Source organism: Equus caballus, chromosome 10, assembly GCF_041296265.1.
Source record: "Equus caballus isolate H_3958 breed thoroughbred chromosome 10, TB-T2T, whole genome shotgun sequence".
Lineage (NCBI taxonomy): Eukaryota > Metazoa > Chordata > Mammalia > Perissodactyla > Equidae > Equus > Equus caballus.
In genome coordinates this window covers 55,433,932-55,458,619 of record NC_091693.1, presented here as the reverse complement: position 1 = coordinate 55,458,619, position 24,688 = coordinate 55,433,932, and the positions used below count along the sequence as shown (strand labels likewise).

General features: G+C 35.7%; 1 protein-coding gene across 1 annotated transcript in view; it reads right to left on the bottom strand.

The window, feature by feature from the left end:
- UFL1 (UFM1 specific ligase 1) overlaps window positions 1–17,022 on the bottom strand; it is a 30,757-nt gene extending 13,735 nt beyond the window's left edge. The window contains 9 exon segments of the mRNA NM_001309224.1: window positions 1,035–1,210; window positions 2,512–2,658; window positions 5,069–5,127; window positions 10,873–11,003; window positions 13,055–13,169; window positions 13,711–13,808; window positions 14,503–14,531; window positions 15,599–15,744; window positions 16,946–17,022. Coding sequence (NP_001296153.1) covers window positions 1,035–1,210; window positions 2,512–2,658; window positions 5,069–5,127; window positions 10,873–11,003; window positions 13,055–13,169; window positions 13,711–13,808; window positions 14,503–14,531; window positions 15,599–15,744; window positions 16,946–17,022 — 978 coding nt within the window.
- Between the last annotated feature and the right edge of the window lie 7,666 nt (window positions 17,023–24,688).

Here is a 24,688-nt window from a genome sequence, read left to right as displayed (position 1 = left end):
GCCTCCTTAACCTTTTCACTCGTATGCCTAATAGGCATCTCAAATTTAACAAGCCCCAAACAACACTGATTTGCAGCCACCTGCCCCCAGACTCCCCGCTCCCATCTACTCTTTCCCATCATTCCCCCATCTCAGTTAACGGTACCACTTTCCACTCAGTCGATCACGCCCAACCTACAAGTCACACTCAGTTTTTCTCATAAACCCACAAACAATCCACCATGAAGTCCTGATAACTTTACCACAAAAATATATTTCTCTTCTTAGCTCTTTTCTACTATCTGAAATTATCATTTTCATCAACTATCTCCCCCACAATGAAACTACACCTCCTGAGAGCAGGAAACCTGTCTGGACACCACATTCCCAGCAAGTAAAATGGTGTTTGGTACACAGAAGGTACTTAATAAAATTTGTTGAATGAATAAACAAACACTTATATCTGGAATCTCTGGGAACTCATATATACAAAACAAGGAATTTTCTGCTTTTTAAAAAGAGAGTCTGGGCCCTGACAAGTAAATAATGGATTGGCCTCTTGTTTCTGTCTCTTCACCTACACTAATCTTTTTGGCATAATAAAGGCAGGTCAATACTGAACACTGAAGTAGAACACTATCAGTGCTAAAGCAGCTTGTGTTAACACATTAGCAGAGATTAAGGGATAAGGGATAAACAAATGCTACATAATGCCTGATGCCAGTAAAGTTGTAAATGCTTGGATAAGACTGTGAGAAGTCTCATGAATTTCTGTATGGCAAGATTAATATGAGTGCTATATTGTTTGCTCGTCTGTTTCGAGATTTACAAAATTCTGGATGTTGACTATCCATATATAAAAGGTCACTACTTCAAAGCTAAAAAGTCTTTAAGCATAAAATAAGATTATTTTTGTTATAACAATGGCGCTAGAATTTGGCTACAAAGCCAAGACTATTCTTTATGTATCATAATTCTTAAAATGGCCATATACTAGTGATATATCAGTTGTCATTGGTTTAAGAAAAAATTATGAAGAAAAAGATAAAACATACCGCAATATCAACCCACGTTCCAGAGCTGATGGCTTCCTCTACCGACGCTTCCACCTGATCCACAAGTCCTTGACCAACACACGCTGCCTTCAAAAACAAGAGTTGTGTAGTCTTATACCTTTTCTTGATGTAGCTCACAGCATCTGGGATTCCAAGTCTGGATAAAGCATCAAATTCTAGAAATACACCATAAAGTTGGAATAGAATTGTCATTCATACTTTTTAGAAATCTTAGAAAAAGTTCTACTAAAATCTGTTCTTTGTGAATACACTGTATTCTACTATTTTTTAAAGAATAAAGCAGAGAAATGTGCCACAGCCTATTGCTTATGTCACCTTCCTAAAGTTTTATTATGAAACATATTTGTAGAAAAATTGGTTCAAGTACGTCCTTAATCCCAGCTGTGTCACCTCCTCTCCAATTGCGGGGTCAAGGGAAACATGAGAACTATGGAGCAATAAAAGCAGAAATGGGGGAAAAGGAGAATGTAATGATTTAAGCAAAGAAACAATAACTGGAACTTATTTTGCTAATTATGGTTAACCAAAGGAATGGAACTTATTTTTCAAATGTTTCATCAGACAACTTAGGAAAAAGTAATTCTCCAGTCTAATTTACACTCTTAAAAGATTTAGCATACAAAACAAAAGTAAAAAACTGAGACAAACTTAAAGCCATTAAAGTTACTGGAGATATCTACCATCCTCTCTGTATCCCCAAATAAACATAATTTAAGAAAATTTATTAGAACAAAATTCTAATCCCAGTCCACGGTTGAAGAAACTGAAAAGTACACTACAGAAAGTCAAGAAAACATAAGCCAAGCCCAGTATTCTAGCGTACATTTAAACTCTTTGAACACTAGACTTACAGTTTTATTACTGAGAAAGAAACTGATCTCTTACAGGGCTTAACTTGGTTTGTGAAATTGATCAAATTAAGTCAGCTACATATTTATACATATTTGCTAATTGTTTTAATGACTAAATTCAATCAATCTACTTTATCCAAATGACAGAACCTCAGAAACAGAATACAGAATAACTTCAATGTTTCTGAAGTATTGAATAACTAATAAAAGTGAACATTGTAAAACTGAGAGCCAACAAAATACTTCTAAGATTATGTAACTGAAAAACTGGGCAACTTCATAAAATGTAAGACATAAAAAATATAATTACTTTTTATGAATTAAAAAATACTTGAAGTTGTAATAGTATCGTTATCACTGGAAGGTTGGTAACAATCAATCCCAGCTTTTGCTTTTTATACATTACAATTGTTCAATAACTATTAAACTCAGTTCCAAGACCCACGAAAACCTGTGGCGTGACTACTTTTACATTCAAAGAGGATCATTATAGTCTGCTGGCCAACGCTAAAGTATGTGTGTACTCCTGAAGCTAATACAATACTTTCCAAAAATGTGTTTAGTGTCAGGAAGAAGCTTCAGCTTCGAAGAAAAAAAATAGTTACCTAGATAGCCATTCTGCCTGAAAAAGGAATCCACCCAAGCACTCTGTGTTCTGGAGTAAATGTCAGGAACAAAAACCGCCTTATCTTGTCTCCCACCAACCACAGTGCCTCGTAATCGTCCACTATTAACAAGTTCCTCAAGCACAGCTTAAAACAAAAGCAAACAAATAGAAACAAATCAGACCAGGTATAAATCTCAGAAAGTTAGTATACTTTACTATGTCATAATTTAGTTATACTTATCCTTTACAAAAACAAGTTAAAGTTTAAATTGCATAAATAAAGACATCATACTTCAGAAAAAACTTTCCTGACATTTAGAATACTCAGGTCATAAATTCAGGAAATTCTGGTAACTAGCTAAAGGTGCTCAAATTAGTTAATATTAACATTGAATTTTTCAGTTTGAGTAATTCTGGAAAAGAAACAACATGCCATTATCTATCCCATGATTTGTTTAAAATTGGATGACTAAACACTTTGAGAATAGATAATGCACAACCACTAGTGTTACCAATTTCAATTTTCTCATATTTAGAAAAATCAAGACACCTGGACCATATCAGAATCAACAGTGTGAAATAAGCCATGGAAATTTTTATGTTATTGCATTTCCACTGTTTAAATTGAAGCAATACATTTTAACACTACCTGTAAGAGAAACATAATGCCATGGTTAAGAGGATGGATCTGGATGCAGACAGCCTAAGTTCAAAACGCAACTCTACCAACTATTGGCTGACAATTGGTTCTTAAGCCTCAATTTTCTCATCCATGAAATGTGATAATAATAGCTATCTCATAAGATTGCTGTATTCACATAAAGTGCTTGGAACAGTAGCTGGCATATAATAAGCACTGGATAAACATCAACTAAACATCACCACCATCAAAAGATTGATGTCAGTCTGAGAACTGGATAGTGCTGCCATTAACACCAGATTTATGCTTTTCATTTAAACCATTAACATCTAACTAAACATTTTGTTGTTTTAAATATCAAAATCCCCTAAAAAAAGATAAAGTAGATAGGAAGGAATTATTTCTAAGTGAATCAGCAAGTACACTCAAAAGATTCCTGGCACACGAGGCTGGCCTCGTGGCCAGCAGTTAAGCTTGCGTGCTCTGCTTTGGAGGCCCAGGGTTTGCCAGTTCTGATCCTGGGCGCCGACCTACCCACTGCTTATCAAAACCACACTGTGGCAGGCATGCCACATATAAAGTAGAGGAAGATGGACACAGATGTTAGCTCAGGGCCAGTCTTCCTCAGCAAAAAGAAGAGGATTGGTGGCAGATGTTAGCTCAGGGATAACCTTCCTCAAAAAAAAAAAGATTCCTGGCACAAAGAAAGGTTTATGAAAATTAGCTTTTAACAGAAATAAAAATTACTTTACATAAGAATTTCAATGCTGAGTAAATTAGAATACATCAGAAAAGTCTAGATTTCTCAATAGACTGCAACACATAATTTTAAACTTTGTGTGACTGTCCAACACAAATCCATGCTAAATTCAATCCAAAGTTATCAAATTATCAATTATTACTTGAAGAACTTTACATTATAATGAAATCCCACCAAGCCCAATTATGTAGATTCCAAAATAGTCATATTTTAAATTTGTCTTAAACAAAAAATTTAAATTTAATTCTATATTCTGAAAAGCATAGCGAATGAAAATTAATTTTTGAGTCTGTGCTTGAATTTCTATTCCATTCTTCATTTTAATTCTTATATTTGCACAGATATCTGAGTTGAAAGATTAAGACATTACATTTTTTTGAGGAAGATTAGCCCTGAGCTAACTACTGCCAATCCTCCTCTTTTTGCTGAGAAAGACCGGCCCTGAGCTAACATCCGTGCCCATCCTCCTCCACTTTATATGGGGGATGCCTGCCACAGCATGGCTTTCCAAGCAGTCCACGTCTGCACCCAGGATCCATGTCCACACCCGGGATCCGAACCGATGAACCCCAGGCCACCGAGAAGCGGAACATGTGAACTTAACTGCTGTGACACTGGGCTGGCCCAGGCCATTGCTTTCAAAAATTATTCCATCCGAGTTTATAAAAACCCCTCAAAACCTCATTAAGAGCTTCACAAATCACACTCAAAATAGGCAATGAACCAAGACTATTTTGGAGGTATTACTATGCTGTTTCAATGCTAAGAAAATATTTTTATTGCTATAAACTCTGAAAATTTTCTAGACAAACAGTATTTACTTTCACATTAGAAAACATAGTAAAAATCTGTTAGAAACAAAGGGAAAGTTATTCTTAATCCCACAATTTCAAATCTCTCTATGTCTATGTATAACAGTATTTTATATATACCCATACATAATTTTTTTTTTCATTTCACTCCTCTTGGGGTAGTCATCACTAAACGTTTGGTGCGTATAACAGATGAATACATGAAAATTGATAGAAACTTTTCAACCAAAAATATTTTAGTCACATAAGTTTTAAGATTAAAAGAGGTAAAAAAAGAGTAACTTTTACATTAATAGTCTATTCAGAAGCTAAATAAGTGACATATAATTTAAACCAAACTCACAGTAAAGAAGTTGCTCCTGAAATCCGTATTTTGAAATCAAAGAATTCACTGCTGTAGGCCTTTATGGAAAGGGAAAAAAAAAAAAAACACAACAAAACCTTCTTACTTGTTATAGAGTTACACATATTCATGAATTAAAAAAATAACTAGGATAATTAGTTTATGAAAAATACCAACTAATTTAAAAGAAAAAAATGAAGGCAAAAATTGCATCAAATTTTACTCCCTTAATCAGAATTACGTTACTGAAATACCAAGGGAATTGATCTGTCTTCTCAACCCAGGATCAATTTACTTTCCCCCCAAATTTTCATCTCAGATTTAGTGATACTTGACTATGCGCCTTGCCCTTTATTGTGTTTTTCTTCATTCTATTCTTTCTGTCTGGGAGGCTCTTTCTCCATCTGGGAATAGTCAAGTGAATGTTATATGACTATTTTTGAAGAAAAATGAAGTCATACATGTCCTGAAAGGAATCTAGAATGATATACTCCCCGATTGGGTGGATGACAGGGAGGGATCTATCTATAAGGCTCTTTTTTTGCTTATTAGTATTTTCTGTAATGACGATGATTTCTTTTCTTTTTTAAAACAGCTTTAATGAGCTATAATTTACATATCATAAATCCAACCAATTGTAAGTATACAATTGAGCAACCATCTCTACAAATCCAGTTTTATAACATTTCTATTATCCAGAAAGTTCCTTCATAGATGTTTGCAGTTAATTCTTGCCACCACTCCTAGACCTAGAGAACCACTGATCTGCTTTCTGCCTCTATGTAAGTTTGCCTTTCTAGAGATTTCATATAAATGGAGTCACTATTTGGTATCTTGTGTCTAGCTTCTTTCACTTAGCATGTTTTGAGGTTCATACATGATAAGGCATGAATCAATATTCATTCCTTTCTATTGCTGAATAGCTTTCCATTGTACGGATATACGATGCTTTGCTTATCCATTCATCAGTTGATGGACATTTGGATTATTTCCAGTTTGGGAATATTATGAATAACACTGCTATGAACATTTTCATCTATGTCTTTGTCTATACATATGTTTTCATCAGTTCTGGGCAGAGGCCTGTGAGTGCCTTTCGTTTAAAATAATTTAAAAAACAATTTTTAAGAAAACTATAAAGAAAAGGATCTAGATTTTTTTTTTTGACAATTTTTCCCCGTATTCATTTTAAGCCAATTATGCCTATTCTCTGGTTTAGGTCTAGTCTGTGTTTTTTTTTTTATTTTTATGCATATCATCAAGAGACTTTTAAGTTATTCCAACTACTTGATCCCCTATTGTTGATTATTTAAGAAGTCATAAATTTTCTCCATGACAAACTTGGGAGACCAGAAACAGTTGTCTAAATATGAACTGATATTTAAAAGTCCTTGTATTTGGGGATTTTTGACTAAATTATTATTTTTACCAAATTCTTGTAGGGATCAATTTGGTTTTTATTAAATTGTTTTACCCACATTTTTTCAGCTAAATTATCTAAGAGCCCCCAAACCAATGAGGTCCAGTTAGGTGCTCTGTGAAGTTTGTTCTCTTTTGTTTATCTTATAACTCCCACAATCTTCTCATGTTTTGTTTTTTTTGTGTGTGTTTTCTTCTCCCTTTTACCTGAACACATCCCTACAAAAATGTACAGGGCTTTCTGAAGGACTTTATCTTAAAATTTCTGGGTGCACAACTTATTGTGGGTGTTCAATAAATGTTTAATTAAATTGCACAAAAGTTCTAGCTTTTTTTTGTACAATAAAACTTAGGTGCTGAGTTTTTATTTCAATTTGGAATATAATTTAGTTTAGTATACCTACATATGTCTTTTCACTAATTACTTCTTGCTCTTCTTTTTCGCTACCTATAATAACAATAAATATAAATCATTTTTTAATCAGAGATACAGGTGTTTTCTCTGAAGTCAGACCAGAAAAGTAGGATGGTTCCTTATATTTAAGAGGCAAATATGAAGATATGGTGCATTACATGGAACTAACTAGAAACCACACAGCCTAGCAACAACTTTTGAGGCTCAGAATTTGTTTTGCCCTCATGGTTTGATAATACCTCCATAGAGAGAAACTACTCAGGGCTATCTATTATGACTCAGAAAAATACTATTTGCTGAACCTGTTGATAACTACACTCACCACAATAATTAGTCAAAGAAAAGAGATGAATATCTGTCAATAGGAAAAATATATTTTCAGTTTTTATTTTGTGACTCAGTAAGAAATGCACAGGGTACAAAAAAGTTACAAAACTGACTCCTCCCCATTCCTATCACTCAGCTACCCAGTTCCTCTTCCACAAACAACCACCATTATCAGTTTCTTGTGCTAGAGAAGTGATCTGGTGCAAGGTGACAGAGCCTATGGGGAGTAAGGAGGGAAAAGAGCTGTAGCAGCAATGGGAGATCAGTTACATAAAGGAAAATTAATCAAATGAGTAAATATATTAAGGATAATGGGAGCTAGGTTTCTCACAGAGAGGGAAGTTACAAATATAGAAAAGGAGAAACTTAAAGTGTGAGAAGGGAATTGGAGGTTATCAGTGTGAACTCATGGATTTTCATAGACATGGATAAAGATACAGAAATACCGATATGTAGAGGGGTATACACATGTGTGTGTATGTGTATCCTTTAGCTTGTCTGCTGAGAGGGCTTGGGAGCAGTGACAACCAAATAGCAATAGGCAATCTAGTGTCCAGATGTTGGTTTCTAAATACTATACTCTACTAAAAGGAACCAGGGCTCCTTAGGGAAATGGCTGATTCCATGGTTAGGACAGGCAAAGTATGAGTTGAGCCTGGAACTTCTTGTCATGCCATAAGGAAAAGAAGTGCTTCAAGAATGATGGGGACATGTCAAAAGAACACAGAAGTCAGCCAGAGGGGACTGCCACTAGCTAAATCAGAGCCAACTGAAAACCTAAATAATAATAGTAACAGATTATAATCCAATGAATAAAACAGGGAACCATGAGTTCATACTGATTTAAATAATTGAATAAACTGAAAGTCTGGTGAAAAACAGAATAACTTACATGATCTCAAATGGCCCTCTCCACAAATACTTAATTATAAAGGAAACTTAAGTAGTTTTCTGAGATATCAGCAGATATCTCATTATTAAGAAGTTATAATACATATCATCAGTAAGTGGAAAAATCTATACTGTACGCCACCTGGTAGGATTCAATGACAAGAACACAGAATCACTTCTGTGATATTCCTGCCAAAGATGCATAACCTAAATAACAGCATGAAAAAAAGAGCAGACAAGCAAAACTGAACAAAGTAATTGGCCTGTGATCTGTGAAAGCATCAAGGGCATAAAAGTCAAGGAAAGATCAAGTAAGTGTTCCAGACCGAAGGTGACTAAGGAGACATGACAATTAAAGGCAATATGTGATTCTGAACTGGATCTTTTTCTATAAATGACATATTGGAACAATTGGTAAAACATGAATGGGATCCAAGGCATGGATGGCAGTAATATGTCAATGTCAGTTTCCTGATTTTCATGTTTCTATTATAATTATATAGGACAATGCCTTACTTGCAGGACATCAGACTAAAGTATTTACGGAGACAGAACATCACGTCAGCAACTTCCTCTCAAATGGGACAGAAACAAAAGGTTCTCTTGCAATTTTTCTCCAAGTGTGAGATTATTTAAAAAATAAAAAAAAGGGGCCGGCCCCGTGGCTGAGTGGTTAAGTTCCCGTGCTCTGCTTCGGCGACCCAGGGTCTCACCGGTTCGGATCCTGGGCACAGACATGGCACCACTCATCAGGCCATGCTGAGGCGGCATCCCACATGCCACAACTAGAGGGACCCCAACTAAAAATATACAACTATGTACCATGGGCTTTGGGGAGAAAAAGGAAAAACAAAAAAACAAACAAAAAAATAAATAAATAAAAGAAAGAAAAAATAAAGTTGTTACATTAGGTTGCAAGCTCTCCCTTCTAACCTTCTAGTCTTTTGGGCCCTACATATATTAGGTGCTCAATAAAAGTTTTTGCCTTGTTGAATGACAAAAAGAAACCACTGTGGCTGTCATGTAAAAAATGCTCTGGAAGGGGCCAGCCCTGTGGCATAGTGGTTAAGTTTGGTGTGCTCTGTGCCAGCGGTGTGGACCTATACCACTCATCAGCCATCCTGTGGCTGCATCCCACAGACAAAACAGAGGAAGACTGGCAGAGATGTTAGCTCAGGGCTAATATTCCTCAAGCAAAAAAAAGAGGAAAATTGGCAGATTGGTGGCAGATGTTAGGTCAAGGTGAATCTTCCTTACCGAAAAAAAAAAGGCCTGGAAGGTAGTAAGAGCAGAAGGAGGAAGACTGGTTAGGAAGCTCCTAAAACAGTCCAGTTAAAAAATGGACTGAAGTGGTGGGAATGGCAATGTGAGAGAAGTAAAGATTACATAAATATTTAGAATATAGAATTCAAAAGAATTCGTGTTTAGGAAAGAGGAGTGAGAGAGGATGGTATAAAGAAATGACTCCCAGGTTTCTGGCAAAACCAACAGAATGATAATATTTACTGGTAATGGAAACCCAAGTGGAAGGATAAACTCAGGTGGAGGGGGGTCAGGATAGCTTAGGGGTAATGAGTTATTTTAAATATGTTGAATTTGAGGCACTTGTAAAACATTTCAACAGAGATGCTGTGTAGGTAGTATGAATCTGAAATTTGAAAGGTAAAGTCACCTAGGAAGGCAGTGCAGGACTGAGAAGAAAAGATGGCCTGACACTTTAAAGGCTAGGGAAAGGAGAAAGAGCCAGAAAAGGCAACTTATAAGGTACACCCAAAAGAGATACAAAAAAACCAGTAAATATTGGTGTTAAAAAAAAAAAAGGAATGAGAACATTTCAAGAAGGAAGACGTACTTAGAGTTAAATGCCGCTGCAAAGTCAAGTAATAAGGACAGACAGCATCCATTAGATTTAATGATATTGACATCATTACTACGTAAGTAGTAGAAGCCAGATGGGTGAGCTGAGAAGTGACAGAAGGTAAGCAAACTGAGATAGTAAATGTAGACATCAACTCTTGAGGTTCATTTTAAGGAAAGGAACAAACAAGATGGTAGCTGGAGTGGAATATCGGGTTGAGAGAGGTTTGATAGTTTTAAAATGGGAGAAATCTGGACATATCTAAACGTTGGTGGGACCCAAAAACTACTGAGATAAAGTTAATGACACAGGAGAGAAGAGATAATTGAGAATGTAGGCTTTCTTAATTCCACACTGGAGTTTGTCACACAGGCTCCAAACATTTCAGAAGTTCTTATTTTAGAAAAGTTAACGTGATTTTGAAAGTAATATTGTTATTCATTAGAATTATAGAATTTACTTAGTTAAAAGGGTTCTAAAATCATCTCGTCTCATCTGAGACCCAAAGAAGTTAGGTGACTGACTCATCTGCTCAAGGTCACATGGTTACTATGTGATGGAGCTATGACCCAAGGACTTCTGATTTTAAACGGCATGCTCTTCCATGAGCCTAGGGTCACCTTATATACTTATTCGGGTGTTCTGAAGAAGTACACCTGGGGTGATGAGGGTGGTGAAGGTAGAGCAGGGAAGGAGATTCTGGTTGGAGAGAGTTTCGGTACATTCTAGGGCTCGGGCGTCCCTATTCCTATCTCACAGAAGCTTCTCTTCTATCTGTTTAATGAACTAGGATCCTGATTGAGATTTTGCTAAAAAGAAAAAAGCTGCTAGAAAAAAAAATGCAAATCATGATCAAAGAAATGAGAAAATATACATACTTTAAAACATGCTTACCGGGTAATAGCACTGAACAGTCCGCGGATGCGTGCTTTATGTCGAGCTACAAAAGCTTCAGTAAATATTACTCCTCTGTTATCAAGATCAATGTGTCCATTAATTATTCTACCTAGTCGCTGAGTTAGCGCCTGGGGGTAAAGATGCAAATTTTTATTATTTTGAAAGAACAAAATTACACATATACATCTGTATAGTCTTACTAAAGTAACGCTGCATGCTGATGTTACATTAATCATATGATTGACAAATTTCAACAAACATAAACTCACAAGATTTATAAGCTAAAATGAAGATTCAGGATCTCAGAAACTTCATAATCTCATGGCACAGCCAAGAACTGAATGAGTCAAATAGCTGATATGGGCAAATGCTAAAAAGGGCTATTTTTAATATACAATAAAAACGATTGATTAACCAATTTTCTAGATATAGGCAGCTTGAAATATAGACAGTTAAGACATATATATGGGTCTTGGAGAAGATCCTATCTGGAGCTTCTAACACTAACAGAGACAAATAAATGTTATTCCAAGATTCTGCAACCTACGGAAACACAAGACCTGAAAAGTTATCTTCTCTGATGCAAACATTAACAAGTTATCTGTGCCCAGAGGTCTACGCTGGCAGACAACCTGATTTCTTGGTAATCTCAGCAAAGTACTTCTCCACAGCTACACAATGACTGGGGTCAGGTATGTGTCTGGACACATTTCATATCCCAAGATAAGTTAAACCTACTCAAGTCAGCCTGGCTGGTACTTGAATGGTACAGAAAAATGCCATTCAAACAACTTCTTAATAAGCTTTTAGAATATTGCCTGTGATATTCAAAAAAATCAGAATTGGAAAGTATTAAGAAGCCATATATATTTCCAAAATGTATCAGTAGCACAGTTTTATAAGAAATCATGTGGGTTTGTTCTGACATTTTTTAGAAGTGTTTTAAAAATGCATTTTTTGACCTTCAGTGATTAACATATATTTGCTCACTTAAAACAGAACTTAGGCTCCTGAAATGCTATGTAAAATAGATCTCTACTCTAAATGTTATTTTAGATGCAATCAGAGGAAATCACTTTCTTAAAATGGGTGAGTAAATCTGTTTGTATTATAAATTAATCTCATGCAATAACGACTTGGTAAATTCTTGTAAACTGGATTTTCTTAAAGTGATATATACCTAAAAAGAGATTTGGCTTTTCCCTTATTTGTTCCAGTAAATACAAAACAAAACTGTCATTTATGGATTGCCTCCATTGTGCCAGACATTTCGCTAGACATACCATGTATATAACCTCACTGAACTCTATGGAAAAGACAATTATTCTCAAGATGTGTAACTTGAAGCACAACAGACATGAAATAATTTTCCTCATGCTGAGTAACAAAGCAGTGGCACAGACAAAATTCCAATCCAGGTGTGTTTAACTCCAAAGCTCATACACTTTTCACTATATTGAATGAACTTCTCTAACTCTAAAATGTCAACCAAGTTTAAGAAAAAACAAACAAGGAAATGGCCTCTATTTTCAGGTAGCACTGTTATTACATTATAAATCAAGACATTTGAGTATTGACATAGGTACCTAAAATTAAGAGAATATGAGAGAGTCCTTGGTTCTTCTTCCTATCACACTGACAGTTTAGAGAAGAAAAAAGGTCACATCAAAAGACGTTGGTATTATTGACATTTTGGACAAGAAAATTCTTTGTTGGGGAGGATGTCCTATGTATTGTAGGCTGTTTAGCAGCATCCCTGACATTTACCCCATAAGATGCCCGCAGCACCCGCTCTAAATTATAATCTTCATCAGTTTTTCTTAAAATATAGCTGCGCAATCAGAACTGTAGATATCAGGGTTAAAGTTTCTGTATAGCTGATATCAAAAGCACTGAATAAACCTATGCACTTATGGTATACTTGCTAATATATCAAAGCAGGTCTAGAACTTAGTCTATTAATTGTTTTTACGGTTTCTCTGGGTTCAGGAAGATTATAATAATTTCTCAATGGTCTCCTCAGAACCAGCAATGTATAAGAAGTATTCCCAAAATATATTGCTATGACATCAAGAGCAAATGGTTGCAAAAGATCAATGGTAAGAAAGTCCAGTTTTTTTCTTCCATCAAAATTCTTTATTTATCTGAAAAGACACATTATACTATTAAGAAAAAATACCTGTGTCAGAAAGTTTCCAGGAAGATCATAGGTTTTACACAGTTCTGATATGGTTACCTGACCACTTTCTTGCAATTTATCATTTACCTCTTCTGCTAATCGATCCAAATAGTTCCTAATATTTGGAAAAAAAAAAAAAAGGAAAAGCAATTAGGATAATGATTTTCCTCTATCTTTTATATTTAATTTCTGTCGCAATAAGGTATGTCCCAAAAGTAACACAAAGGGTATTTTTAGGTAAACATCATTCATTACTCATATTCTGAGAACTTTATTTTTCCTATCAGTGTAACTAAATGTAAGGTTAATCAACTGATAAATGCTGGAATTTTTTTTTAATAATGAAAATTCTGCTGTCATTTTTCATTAATATTTGTGGCAAATTTGCTTTCATAGCTAAGATCATATATGAAAGACTGTAAAAATTATGTTCTGTGTTGCTTTAAGATAACAAAAAAATCAAAGTTTATATTATTTCCAAGTACTCCACATAATTAAGCACTTACTTTTTAAGTACAGTGATCCCTATAATGAAAATCAGCACTATAGGAGTTCTAAACAAAAATGTTGAACTGGCCACAGCTGCTATAACTTTAAAAATAAACACAATTAAAAAAAAGGGAACTCAACAAAGTGCTCTTAAATATTGTACTTACTCATCTATCAGTTGTCCCAACACTAGCTGAACATGCTTTTCTGATTTAACAATGTCACCAATTCTATTTTCAATATGAGTCAGATCCACATTAATCACCTGGAAAATAAATACAAATTCTATTAGTGATAAGTTCATACTGTTTCTTAAGTTCAAAATTTTATATTTAGAACTATCCTTTCAAAAACTTACTCTTAGATGAATTTCAAATTGCTTTAAAATATTTTAAAAAGGCTTGGTCAAATAAATTAGAGGCTATTTGCTTATTTGTTCTCATTTCTGAACAATTATACTTTCACTTGCTAGGGAAGTTTATATTAAGAAGTTACATTTTCATATAACAGGCACCATTTCACACAAGATTCACCAGCTTCTTGTATTTAGTGTACCTTGCTGATGAAATGTGCATTTATATTTTCTAAAAATATCTTCTACTTTTTTTATATTACTCTATTACCTCCATATACTAAAAGCAAGTAAAGATGAAACTAGTGATTTTTCTCTCCCAAATTACATAAATCCTGTAATTACTTAAAATGACAACCATGAGTTTATTTGGTAACGCAAAAAGAATAATCAAGTCAACTGAGAAAGAAGAACTTATTAAGTCAATTCAATATATCAGAATTTCCTAAATTGATTCAATGTGTCAGTGAGGGTTATATCACTATTTCTTCACAAACATTACACAAAATATGATACCAGTATTTGTGCATACCTAAGGCACTGAAAAAATTTGTAGTATCAAAAACTCAGAAATCAAAGGAAAAAAATTTATAAATTTAAAATTTACCTGTTGCAGATCAACAATGTTTACTCGACCTTTAAAGAAAAGATATTCATTTAGTTTAAATTACGTGTGAGTACACATCAGCCAAAAACTGTAAATTCCAACAGATTTGTTTTGGACAAAGGCCTCCTTCTACAAAGGACATAGAGCCACAATAATTAATGTCTTCCAACACAAACCATTAGCTGTATAAGTCTTCATGACTGAAGACATAGGCAATAATTTATTTTCAAAGTTCCATTTCTCACATCAGGCCAATTACCAGCATCAACTGATACATAAGTTGGCCAGACCTGTGGAGGGCATTTATCTCCCTTCACAGTTTATCTACTGTGACCAAAGAGATAACAACAACTCAATTCAGATGAACTTTTTTCAATTATTTGAAATTGGTAGATTTCCACCTATTAGCAAAAGAAAATCTGTTAACTATTTCAAATTATAGCTACTATTTTATCAGCATAATGCAGGAAGATAAAAAAAACACACACCAAGGGTATATCTGATAACATCTAATGAAGAGCTGTTTTAATAGTTGCTTCTATTTTAATCAAATTATGTTCAAATTTGCTCAATAGTTGTTCAAATTTTAAAAAGACAAAGGAAAACAAAAACGTTTTGGTGTGCTTGTAACAGCATTTCCTACAATATAGGTTTAGCATCCATACTGAATTGTTTCCTAATTTGCAAATACCTACAGGTAAGTTTAAAAACAAAAAAACAGGCAGAGTAGTATAGCCTTGATTTTCAAAAATCACTAATTCTTTAAAATCTCTGTTCCCTCTTCATAATAACAGGCAGCTCCCCTGAGTCATGAGATAAATTAACAAACTGTGACAAGAAACAGTGTATTAATTCACACATTGAACACATAACTCAAAATAATAAAAAGTGCTATTTTGTAAAGTGACAATATTTGACTTCATTTAAGTTATATGATCATGTTTACCCAAAACTATTAAAAATATTAAGGCTGATTATCATATTAACAATTGAGATGGGTGTCCTATAACCTCCAAATAATTTATTAATTATGGTTTTAAGGGCTTTTTTTTTCCCTATCAAAGAACCAGAAGAAAAAAACTGAGGAGTTACTTACCACCTCTGACATGTAGCTCATCTCTCATTTCTTTACTAATTTGGGCTGGAGTAATATATTCCTTCCCATCAAGCGTGTGAACTACTTCCAGCTGTTTCTGAGCAATCAATTTATTCACAATCTCAATGCAGTTCCGCTCTGACAATCTGAGGGAAACAAGGAAAGTTCAATTTTAAAAATGCACTTGATACATTTGGCGCTCAATAAAATCAACACAATGCATGAAAACGGGCCTTTTAAAAAAAGTTAGGCTAAAGAGTGAGTAGGTTCTATACCACTAAATCTGTATCTTTTATTAGTAAAAAATACTGAATCAACAAGTTAAAAAAAAACTCTTGGCAGTAAGCAGGTTTACACGCACTTAAACGATGTACTTAATTGGTACAAATCATTCTATTACGATTTCAAGTTTGCTCTCTCATCTAGGCCTGCTTCTAATCTTCAAATCTGAGTAGATAAGTGAAGGCATATAATTTAGGGAGGAAAAAAACCCGCCCTATTTTTACTTCAATTTCCAGTTCAACTTTAGTAAGAAAACCCCAGAATTTTCTTTTAAATTAAGTGTATAACTGCCTTACTCATACAATTGGTCTGTAAACAGAAAATCTGGCCTAGGTAAACCTGCAACTGTTAGTTAACTTAAGCACTTCAGTACGTGCCCTAGTTTGCTCTCAAAACTACATAATACAGGCACCAGAAGAAACAAAAACATCGTGAGCAAGAAATAGTCAACGGATAAAAAAAAGAATTCTATTAGCAGTACATGTGTTCTGTAATATTAAAAAAGCAGAGTTATGGTGCTCCAGACACATCACCCAAAGGTTAGTGTGTTTGTGGGAAATATCAGTGTCCGTGAGTCCCTAAAAATGACAGATGGGACCACTAGTCTGGCCTAGTACATCTGTTCTGGCGGACAAAAAGGCAAAATATTTTAAGAGTCAACATAGTGTCTGCAAAGTACTTATTTTGGGGTAAGCCTATCGTTTCAAGCTCATTCTAGGTCAGGAAGTGTACAAGAGCTAATGATGCCACAGTGATGTGATGACGTTTAAGTACGGATAGGAGGGACACCCTTCGCTCGAAGTCACCAGCCTCCGTCAGCGTGGGCGCGGGGCGCGCCAGCACCTAGCTGGGGCGAGGATGGGGGATTCCGGGGTTTAGCATCTTTCAGGCTTCCCCTCCGAGAACTATACTCGGAACCGCAATCCAGGCTCCGGGAGGTGGCAGGAGGCGGCAACGGTGCCAGGGGCTGGGAAGGCCCGGGGCCAGGGATCTGCGGCCTCAGATCTCGGCATGGCCGCCCAGGGTCTATTCTGGACTCCACAACGGAGAGGGAGGGTCCGGCACCTCTGTGTGGCCTCGGCGAACTGCGCCCGCTGGAAGTCAGCCGCCAACCGCCTAATCTCTTCCCAGGCGTCCGCCATCACGGCCCTAGTCGCTGAGCCGCCGAGGAAATGCAGACACGTCAACCCAAAGGCAGCGCGAGCCGGGACGGAACGGGCCGCGCGGAGGGACAAGAGACTCCTCCCTCACGCAGATTCTCCAAACGCGCCCACCCCGCGCCGGAGGGGGCGGGCCGGAAGAGTCGCAGCCCCGCCCACCCCGGGCGAGAGGCGTGTCCTCCGTGGTGCGAGCCCGGCTGGAAGAGTTCCTAGCGCGGCCGCGAGGTCTCTGCAAGGCTGCGGCTGGGATGCAGGCGGGACCAAGTTAACAAAGTGTTAGTTTAGGTGTTTGTGTGCCTTATCCCTAATATTTCGGCGGCGTAGTGATAATCAAATTAACCACTTTCCTTTTTTTTCTGTCCTCCGTTTGGTTTTTGCGGGAGTGGGTGGGCAGGAGATGTGCCTATGCCTGCAATTAGCATGCCCTGTGAACAAGGAGCAGTCCTTTTTGTACCGGAAGTCATGTTAGTTTTTACATGGGCTCGGAGAGATGTACCTTTTGGGAGACAAGTGGGCTACGCTATAGAGTTAATTACTTTGTATTTTGTTTGCATAAACATGAATAATTCGGATACCCTAGAGGCTGGGAATTGCTTTCATGTGGTCTAGAGCCTTTCCTATTTCTCTTACGTGGAAGGTTAGCTCCATCAAATGATGAAGAAAGATGAACATAAGGTAATAAGAGTATATGGCTACAGATGAAATGGAGGAAGCAAGGGGCACGTTTATTTTGCTTTTTCTTACGTTTAAATCAGTAAAAAGTAGATATTTACTTTGGAGTACCTTTCTCATTCCCTTTTACTTTTATACCTCAGCTCTTCGCTTAAAAAAAAATTCTTTTTCCTTTTAACTGTAGGCCCTGTAGAGTTGATATAGGGGAGTATTTCAGTTCCTTTCCCATCTCAATGTCTTATTCTAGTGACACAAATCCAATGCCACAAATGTACTTGTTTAGTAAAGATCCTGGCTTTATTTAAATTGCAGGAAACATTCATAAAACCTGTCACTAAGTACTGCTACCAAACAGCTACACTGTTTGGCAGTGTGATTGCCAACCAAGAAGTGGAACACCGGAAGTCAGAGGGTGTGTGGTATGATTCCGAAGGGCATCAAGCTTCAGAACAAGCAGAAACATTCATTCATATAACAATTACTTTCTGATCCTCTATCAGATACCATGGAGTACAGTGGTGGATAAGGCAGACGTGATCTTGCCATAAACAACTTATAAATTAAATAAAGCAAATTTTTTAAAAAAGTACTTACTATAAAGTATAAAAATTGTAACAATAGGAAAAGCATAATGTACTATGTGACCACTTGGCATCCAAACTTCTTACTTACCATCTAAAACTCTCATGATCAGTCTGGAATCTGCTTTCCAGCAGCATCCTCTGCTGCTGCGCACAACATGTGGAGAAGCTTGCTGAATCCTAGATGCACCCTTTCCAGACTCCATCTTTTCTGGAATGGCTGTCCTCTTCCTCACTCCACCCTACCCCCATTTATTTTGTAATTTTTTTCTTCCATGATGACCCAGCTTAAATGAAACTCTTCATTGAAACCTTTTTTAATTGCTGCAGTTATTCTGTATGCTGTGTCTCTACAATTCTTTAGTCAAATGTCTCTAATAGCAAACAAAATTATATTGTAAATTGTACTTACTGCATCGCTCAGTAGTAAGAGCTCCTAAATGCTCATTAGCATTTAGTATGACAACTAGTACATAGTGCCTGGTATGTTCCAGAAATGTTAAATGAGTAAGTCAGTGTAAATGTTTTGGTGCAGCATTACACTTTGGTACAATAATAACTTTTGTGCCTGAAAAGGGAATAATTCATAAAAAAGGAATAATTCATGATTATATTTTCTAGAAGTTAGACTTGTGCTGTCTAAAATGATAGCCACTAGACAGATGATGCCATTTAAATTTAAATTAATTAAAGTTAGGTAAAATTACACCAGTAATGAACAAGTGGAATTTGAAATTGAAAATATAATACCGTTTACACTAGAGCCCCCAAAATGAAACACTTAGGTATAAATCTAACAGAATATGTACAAGATCTATACAAGGAAAAGTATAAACTCTGATAAACGAAATCAAAGAAGAACTAAATAAATGAAGAGATATTCCATATTCATGGAGAGGAAGACTGAATATCATCAAGATGTCAGTTCTTTCCAACTTGATCTAAAGAGTCAATGCAATCCCAATCAAAATCCCAGCAAGTTCTTTTGTGGATATCAACCAATTGATTCTAAAGTTTATATAGTGAGGCAAAAGGCCCAGAATAGCCAATGAATTATTGAAGGAGAACAGTGTTGGATGATTGACACTACCTGACTTTAAGACTTACTATAAAGCTACAGTAATCAAGACAGTCTGGTATTGGTGAAAGAATAGACATAGATGAATAAAATGGAATAGAGCGCCCAGAAATGGACCCACATAAATATAGTCACCTAATCTTTGATAAAGGAACATAGGCAATACAATAGAGCAAAGATAGTCTTCAACAAATGATGTTGGAACAACTGGGCAGTCACATGCAAAGAAATGACTCTAGACACAGGCCTTACACTCTTCATAAAAATTAACTGAAAGTGGATCAGACCTAAATGTAAAATGCAACTATAAAACTCCTAGAAGATAACAGGAGACAATTTAGATGACTTTAGTATGTCAATGATTTTTTAGAAACAACACCAAAGGCACAATGCTTTAAAGAAATAATTGATAAGCTAGACTTAATTAAAATTAAAAACTGCTCTGCAAAAGTCAATGTCAAGAGGACAGAACAGAAGCCACAGACTAGGAGAAAATATTTGCAAAAGACACATTTGGTAAAGGGCTGTTACCCAAAATATACAAAGAAGTCTTAAAACTCAACAATAAGAAAACAATCTGGTTAAAAAATGGGCCAAAGACTTTCACAGACACTTCACCAAAAAAGGTATACAGATGGCAAATAAGCATATGAAAAAATACTCCACGTTATGTCATCAAAGAAATTCAAATTGAAATGAGACACTACTACATACCTATTGGAATGGCCAAAATTTAGAACACTGACAACTCGAAATGCTGACGAGAATGTGGAGCAAAAGGAACTCTCATTCATTGCTGGTGGGAATGCAAAATGGTACAGCTACTTTGGAAGACAGTTTGGCACTTTCTTATGAAACGAAACATACTCTTAACCATACAATCCAGCAATCACACTCCTTGGTACATACCCAAAGGAGTTGAAAACTGATGTCCACACAAAAACCTGCACATGAATGTTTATAGCATCTTTATTGATAATTGCCAGAACTTGGAAGCAACTCAGATTGCCTTCAGTAGGTGAATGGATAAATGAATGGTGATATATCGAGGCGATGGGATATTATTCAGCACTAAAATGAAATGAGCTATTAAACCATGAGAAAACATGGAGGGACCTTAGTTGCATACTACTAAGTGAAAGAAGGCAATCTGAAAGGCTACATACTGTCTGATTCCAATTAAATGACATTATGGAAAAGGCAAAACTACTTAGACAGTAAAAAGATCAGTTGTTGCTAGGGGTTGGGGAGGGACGAGGGAGAAATAGCTGTAACATAGAGGCTTTCTACGGCACTAAAAATGCTCTGTATGATACTAGAATGAGGGACACATGTCATTATACATTTGGCCACACCAATACAAAGTATGACGCTAAGAGTGAGCCCTAATGTAAACTATGAGCTTTGGGTGATTATGATGTGTTAATGTAGGTTCATCAATTGTGACAAATGTACCACTCTGGTGGGGGATGTTAATAATGGAGAGGCTATACTTGTAAGTAATATAATGTATGAATAGGATAATGGTAAACAGCACAAATGGCTATAGAATAAGAGACGAGAGATTCCTTTTAAGAGCAAGCTTTGTGTAGACTTGGAAAATAGAGCTTCAATTGTCCAGAAAATTTTATAACAACTTGTGTCTACAAATTTAAGTCAAATTTTGACATGGACGTTTTGCGGCAAGGACTCACGGCCTTTCAGCTACACTAGGTATGTGACTGTGACACCATCCTCAGATTCATTTTAAATTCAAAGGCTAATCAAATATTCTGACATTTGTAATGTGGGTTGATGCTTTCTCTGATATGATGTAAGTTGTGATCCTGTAAGTTTCCTCCAAGATAAACTCTTCTTTTAATAAAATTTGAAGCATTTTCCCTTGTTTACCAGGAAAACAAAACAATAAAATTTGGAGTACTTTCTCCAACTCAACTAGGAAAATAAAATCAAACAACTGCAAAATGGGTATTGTTAAACAAGTCAGTATTTACTAATTGCCATTGTAGAGAAATCATAAAGACATGAACAGTGTTAATTACATTGCTGACATTATCTTACTGTAATTAGAGATTTAACAATTACCTTGATCCCACCATCAAAAATGGCAGTAAAATCCTATACATGAAAACATCAAGGCCTTAGGAAACCACTATGATTCATGTGTGGAAAAAGAAAAAAAGGTCATTGAAAAAGAGGATGAAATTTAAGAAACAGAAATAAGGGAAGCAAGAGGTGTAGGAGATAGAATAGTTAACAATACCTCTAGAGAGTCAAAGAGAATGAAAATAAATGCAAGCCCATTGGCTATTAGAGCAAAGAGATTGTGACTTTTAAGAGGGGATTTTTTTTTTCTGCTATGGTTGCATTGGAAGTCAGCTTGTAGGACTACCTCATGAGCAAATGAGAATAATGGGAGAAAGAACAAAGAGAGACCTGATCAGGTATTAAATGAAAAGAAAGTCAACGAAAAGAGAGACTATGATGATGTTGAAGAGGTAGGCAGCAAAACACTCAGGGGTCTTAGAATCACAGAATATCAGGGCAGGAAAGGCTCTTCAGATCAGCCATGCTAATATCCAAGTACAGTAATAATTTCTCTTCAATGCCTTGGCAGATTATCTACTTTTTGCTTAAACACTTAAAATGATGAAGTGTTCTCTTCTGTGCAAGGTATATTAATCCATTTTTGGACAGATCTAACTGTTAGAAATTCCTTCCTTGTACTAAAGCAAGATCTGTAGCTTTCATATTCTTTCCTTGGGTAATCCACAGAATGACTCTAATATATCTTTCCCATGACAACTCTCTAAATATTCAAAGCATGTCCCTCCTATTTTCTTTTTCCAAGTTAAACATCTCAGATCCTTCAATTATATCTCCTGACAAGACCTATAAATATCTTGGCTACCCTCTTTTGTTGAACTCTAGTTTGCCAATATCAGCTTTAGAAAGTGATGACCAGAAGAAATTTAGTATTTTACACATAGTCTGACTAGAGCAGATGACAGTGAGATTAATTTCCGTAGATATTGTACTTCTGTTAATTGAACTCTTGGCTTAAATTGAGCTGTTAATGAACTGTATCTGACTGGTATTTATCTAAATTGCTATCAAACTAGGTTTAGTCTACTCTGTACCTGAACAAATTAATTTTATTTGATGAATTTCACCTTGTTAGTTTTGACCCATTCGTTCATTTATTCTTTCAACAAATAGTGTTTGAGGTCTCCTATATGCCACACTTAGTGGGATGCCCTGGGAATACCAAGAAGAACAAACTGTTCTGACTGGTTGAGATTATTTCAAAAATTAAATGTGTGCATTCAATATTGTTATTCTGACATCATGCCATCTATAAATTTAATAAATATGATTGAGTCTTCATTCAAGTCAGTAAAATTTATTAAGAATGAATCAAGGACATATCTGTGATAAGCTGGGGACACTGATACATTAGGATCCAAGATTTTAAAAATTTTAGAGCTAGAGGGAACACTAGAGATAATTGAACAGTCTGATTCATTTATTTTATAAAAGAAGGTTAACATGTACCTTTGAGTATGATTGTCTTAAATGCCGTATTTCTCTTTTTGCTTATGGAAGAGATCATGGAATGCCACTTTGTTTATTCCAGGATTCTAATTTATCATTCTTAGAAGGAGTAAATCTTTCAAGATTTGCTCTTAAGGAACTCATACTGTTTCCTAATAATCACCAATTTCTTTATTCAAGTCCTACAAAGATATCTATTTAATAATTTATTTTAGGATATTTCCAGCTTTCCTATATTTTTCTTTTTCTTATTCCAAAATGAGGTTTAAAATACCTTTTGGATATTTGTAGGTTTTGTTAGGGAGTGAGGGAGCCGGTTTCTGCTCTTTGTGACTTTTCACCTTCATCAGCGAAGCAATAACTGGCATCACTTCTGGTTCACATCACTTTCGGATTGGTACATAATTTTAGTAGTCTGACCTATGGAGTTAAATGCATGTACATACTTTGTAAACTATAAAGTTCTCTATATATTTAAGCCCCTCATTTATTCCTCACTAGTGTCACTTGTGATTATATTGTCAGAATTTTATTTTAGAGCCACATTTTTGTGAAAACAAAATATATATATATAAATAAATATATATATTTATTCCAAAAGCAATAAGTATTCTTTTGTTTCCAAGGGAACAAATTCTATCCTAGTCTTTTCTGGTTTTGCTTTTTTTTCCCCCAATTCCTTCACAATGCTGTATTTAGAGCCAGATTTCTTAGCTCCGGGCATCACTTGCTTTCCTGTGTACGCTTCTCCACTGTGTAACTCCCAGACAAAAATAGCAAAAAAGCAAATTTGCAACGGAACAAGTTAGTGTTCTTGTCAGTGCTTGGGCCTCATTCTCAAGGGAGCTGAAAATTCTTCTATTTCCTCAACAAAGGTGATTTAAAGAAATTTGTTGTCAGCTTGTATCACTGCTAAGGCAGTGGTGTGTAGAGTAATAGTCACAGGAATGCATTCTAAAGAAATATTTAGTATCTGTGCTTCCTGGCAAGCAAAGAAGAAGTCGAGATTGGCTCAAATCTCCAGGAAGAACTTGTGTCTTCTTTCTTTTTCTCTTTCTCCTTCTCCTTTCTCCATTTCCTCTTCCTCTCCTCTTCCTCTTCCTCCTCTTGTTTCTCTATGTATTAGTTATTAATTACACCAACAAGATTATACATCATAAAGAAATTGAGGACTTGTAGAAGATGCCACACCATAGCAGCAGCAGTGACAACATCTGGAAGTTGTCAAGAGCCACAGCTGACATCTCTAAAATTCACCTTCCTAAATTCCATTCTGAAAGTAAGTTCTGGCCAAGCTCCTAAAAGTGCCCAAATCAAGAGTAGTTGACATCTATCCTAGTTTATGCGAAAGGTGAAAATGTCTTCAGATGTAGTTACACAGGCTATATCATTACAAACTTTTAAGGCTATTCTTGTGTTCTTTTAAATTAATTTGTTTCTTCGAATCTTAAAACCTATGCTTATATTTTAAGCAGATGGAGTTTGTTTATGAGGGAGATGTTATTGCCAATACTTTACTATGATGTTATTTATTCATCGTAGTTACTATATTTCTGTGTAATTTTTACATGGACTAAACATTTATTATCTTGCTCTACATCTCTTTGACCATAGCAATTCCAAATGATTTCACAGGGTCAGCAAATACACAGCACATAAGCTAACATTCTTCCTTCCAGCATCTACAGTAGACCACTAATCAATTATGGCATTTGTCTTGCTAAGTCTGGAAATGCCTCAGAATCCTTCTCAAACAATGTTC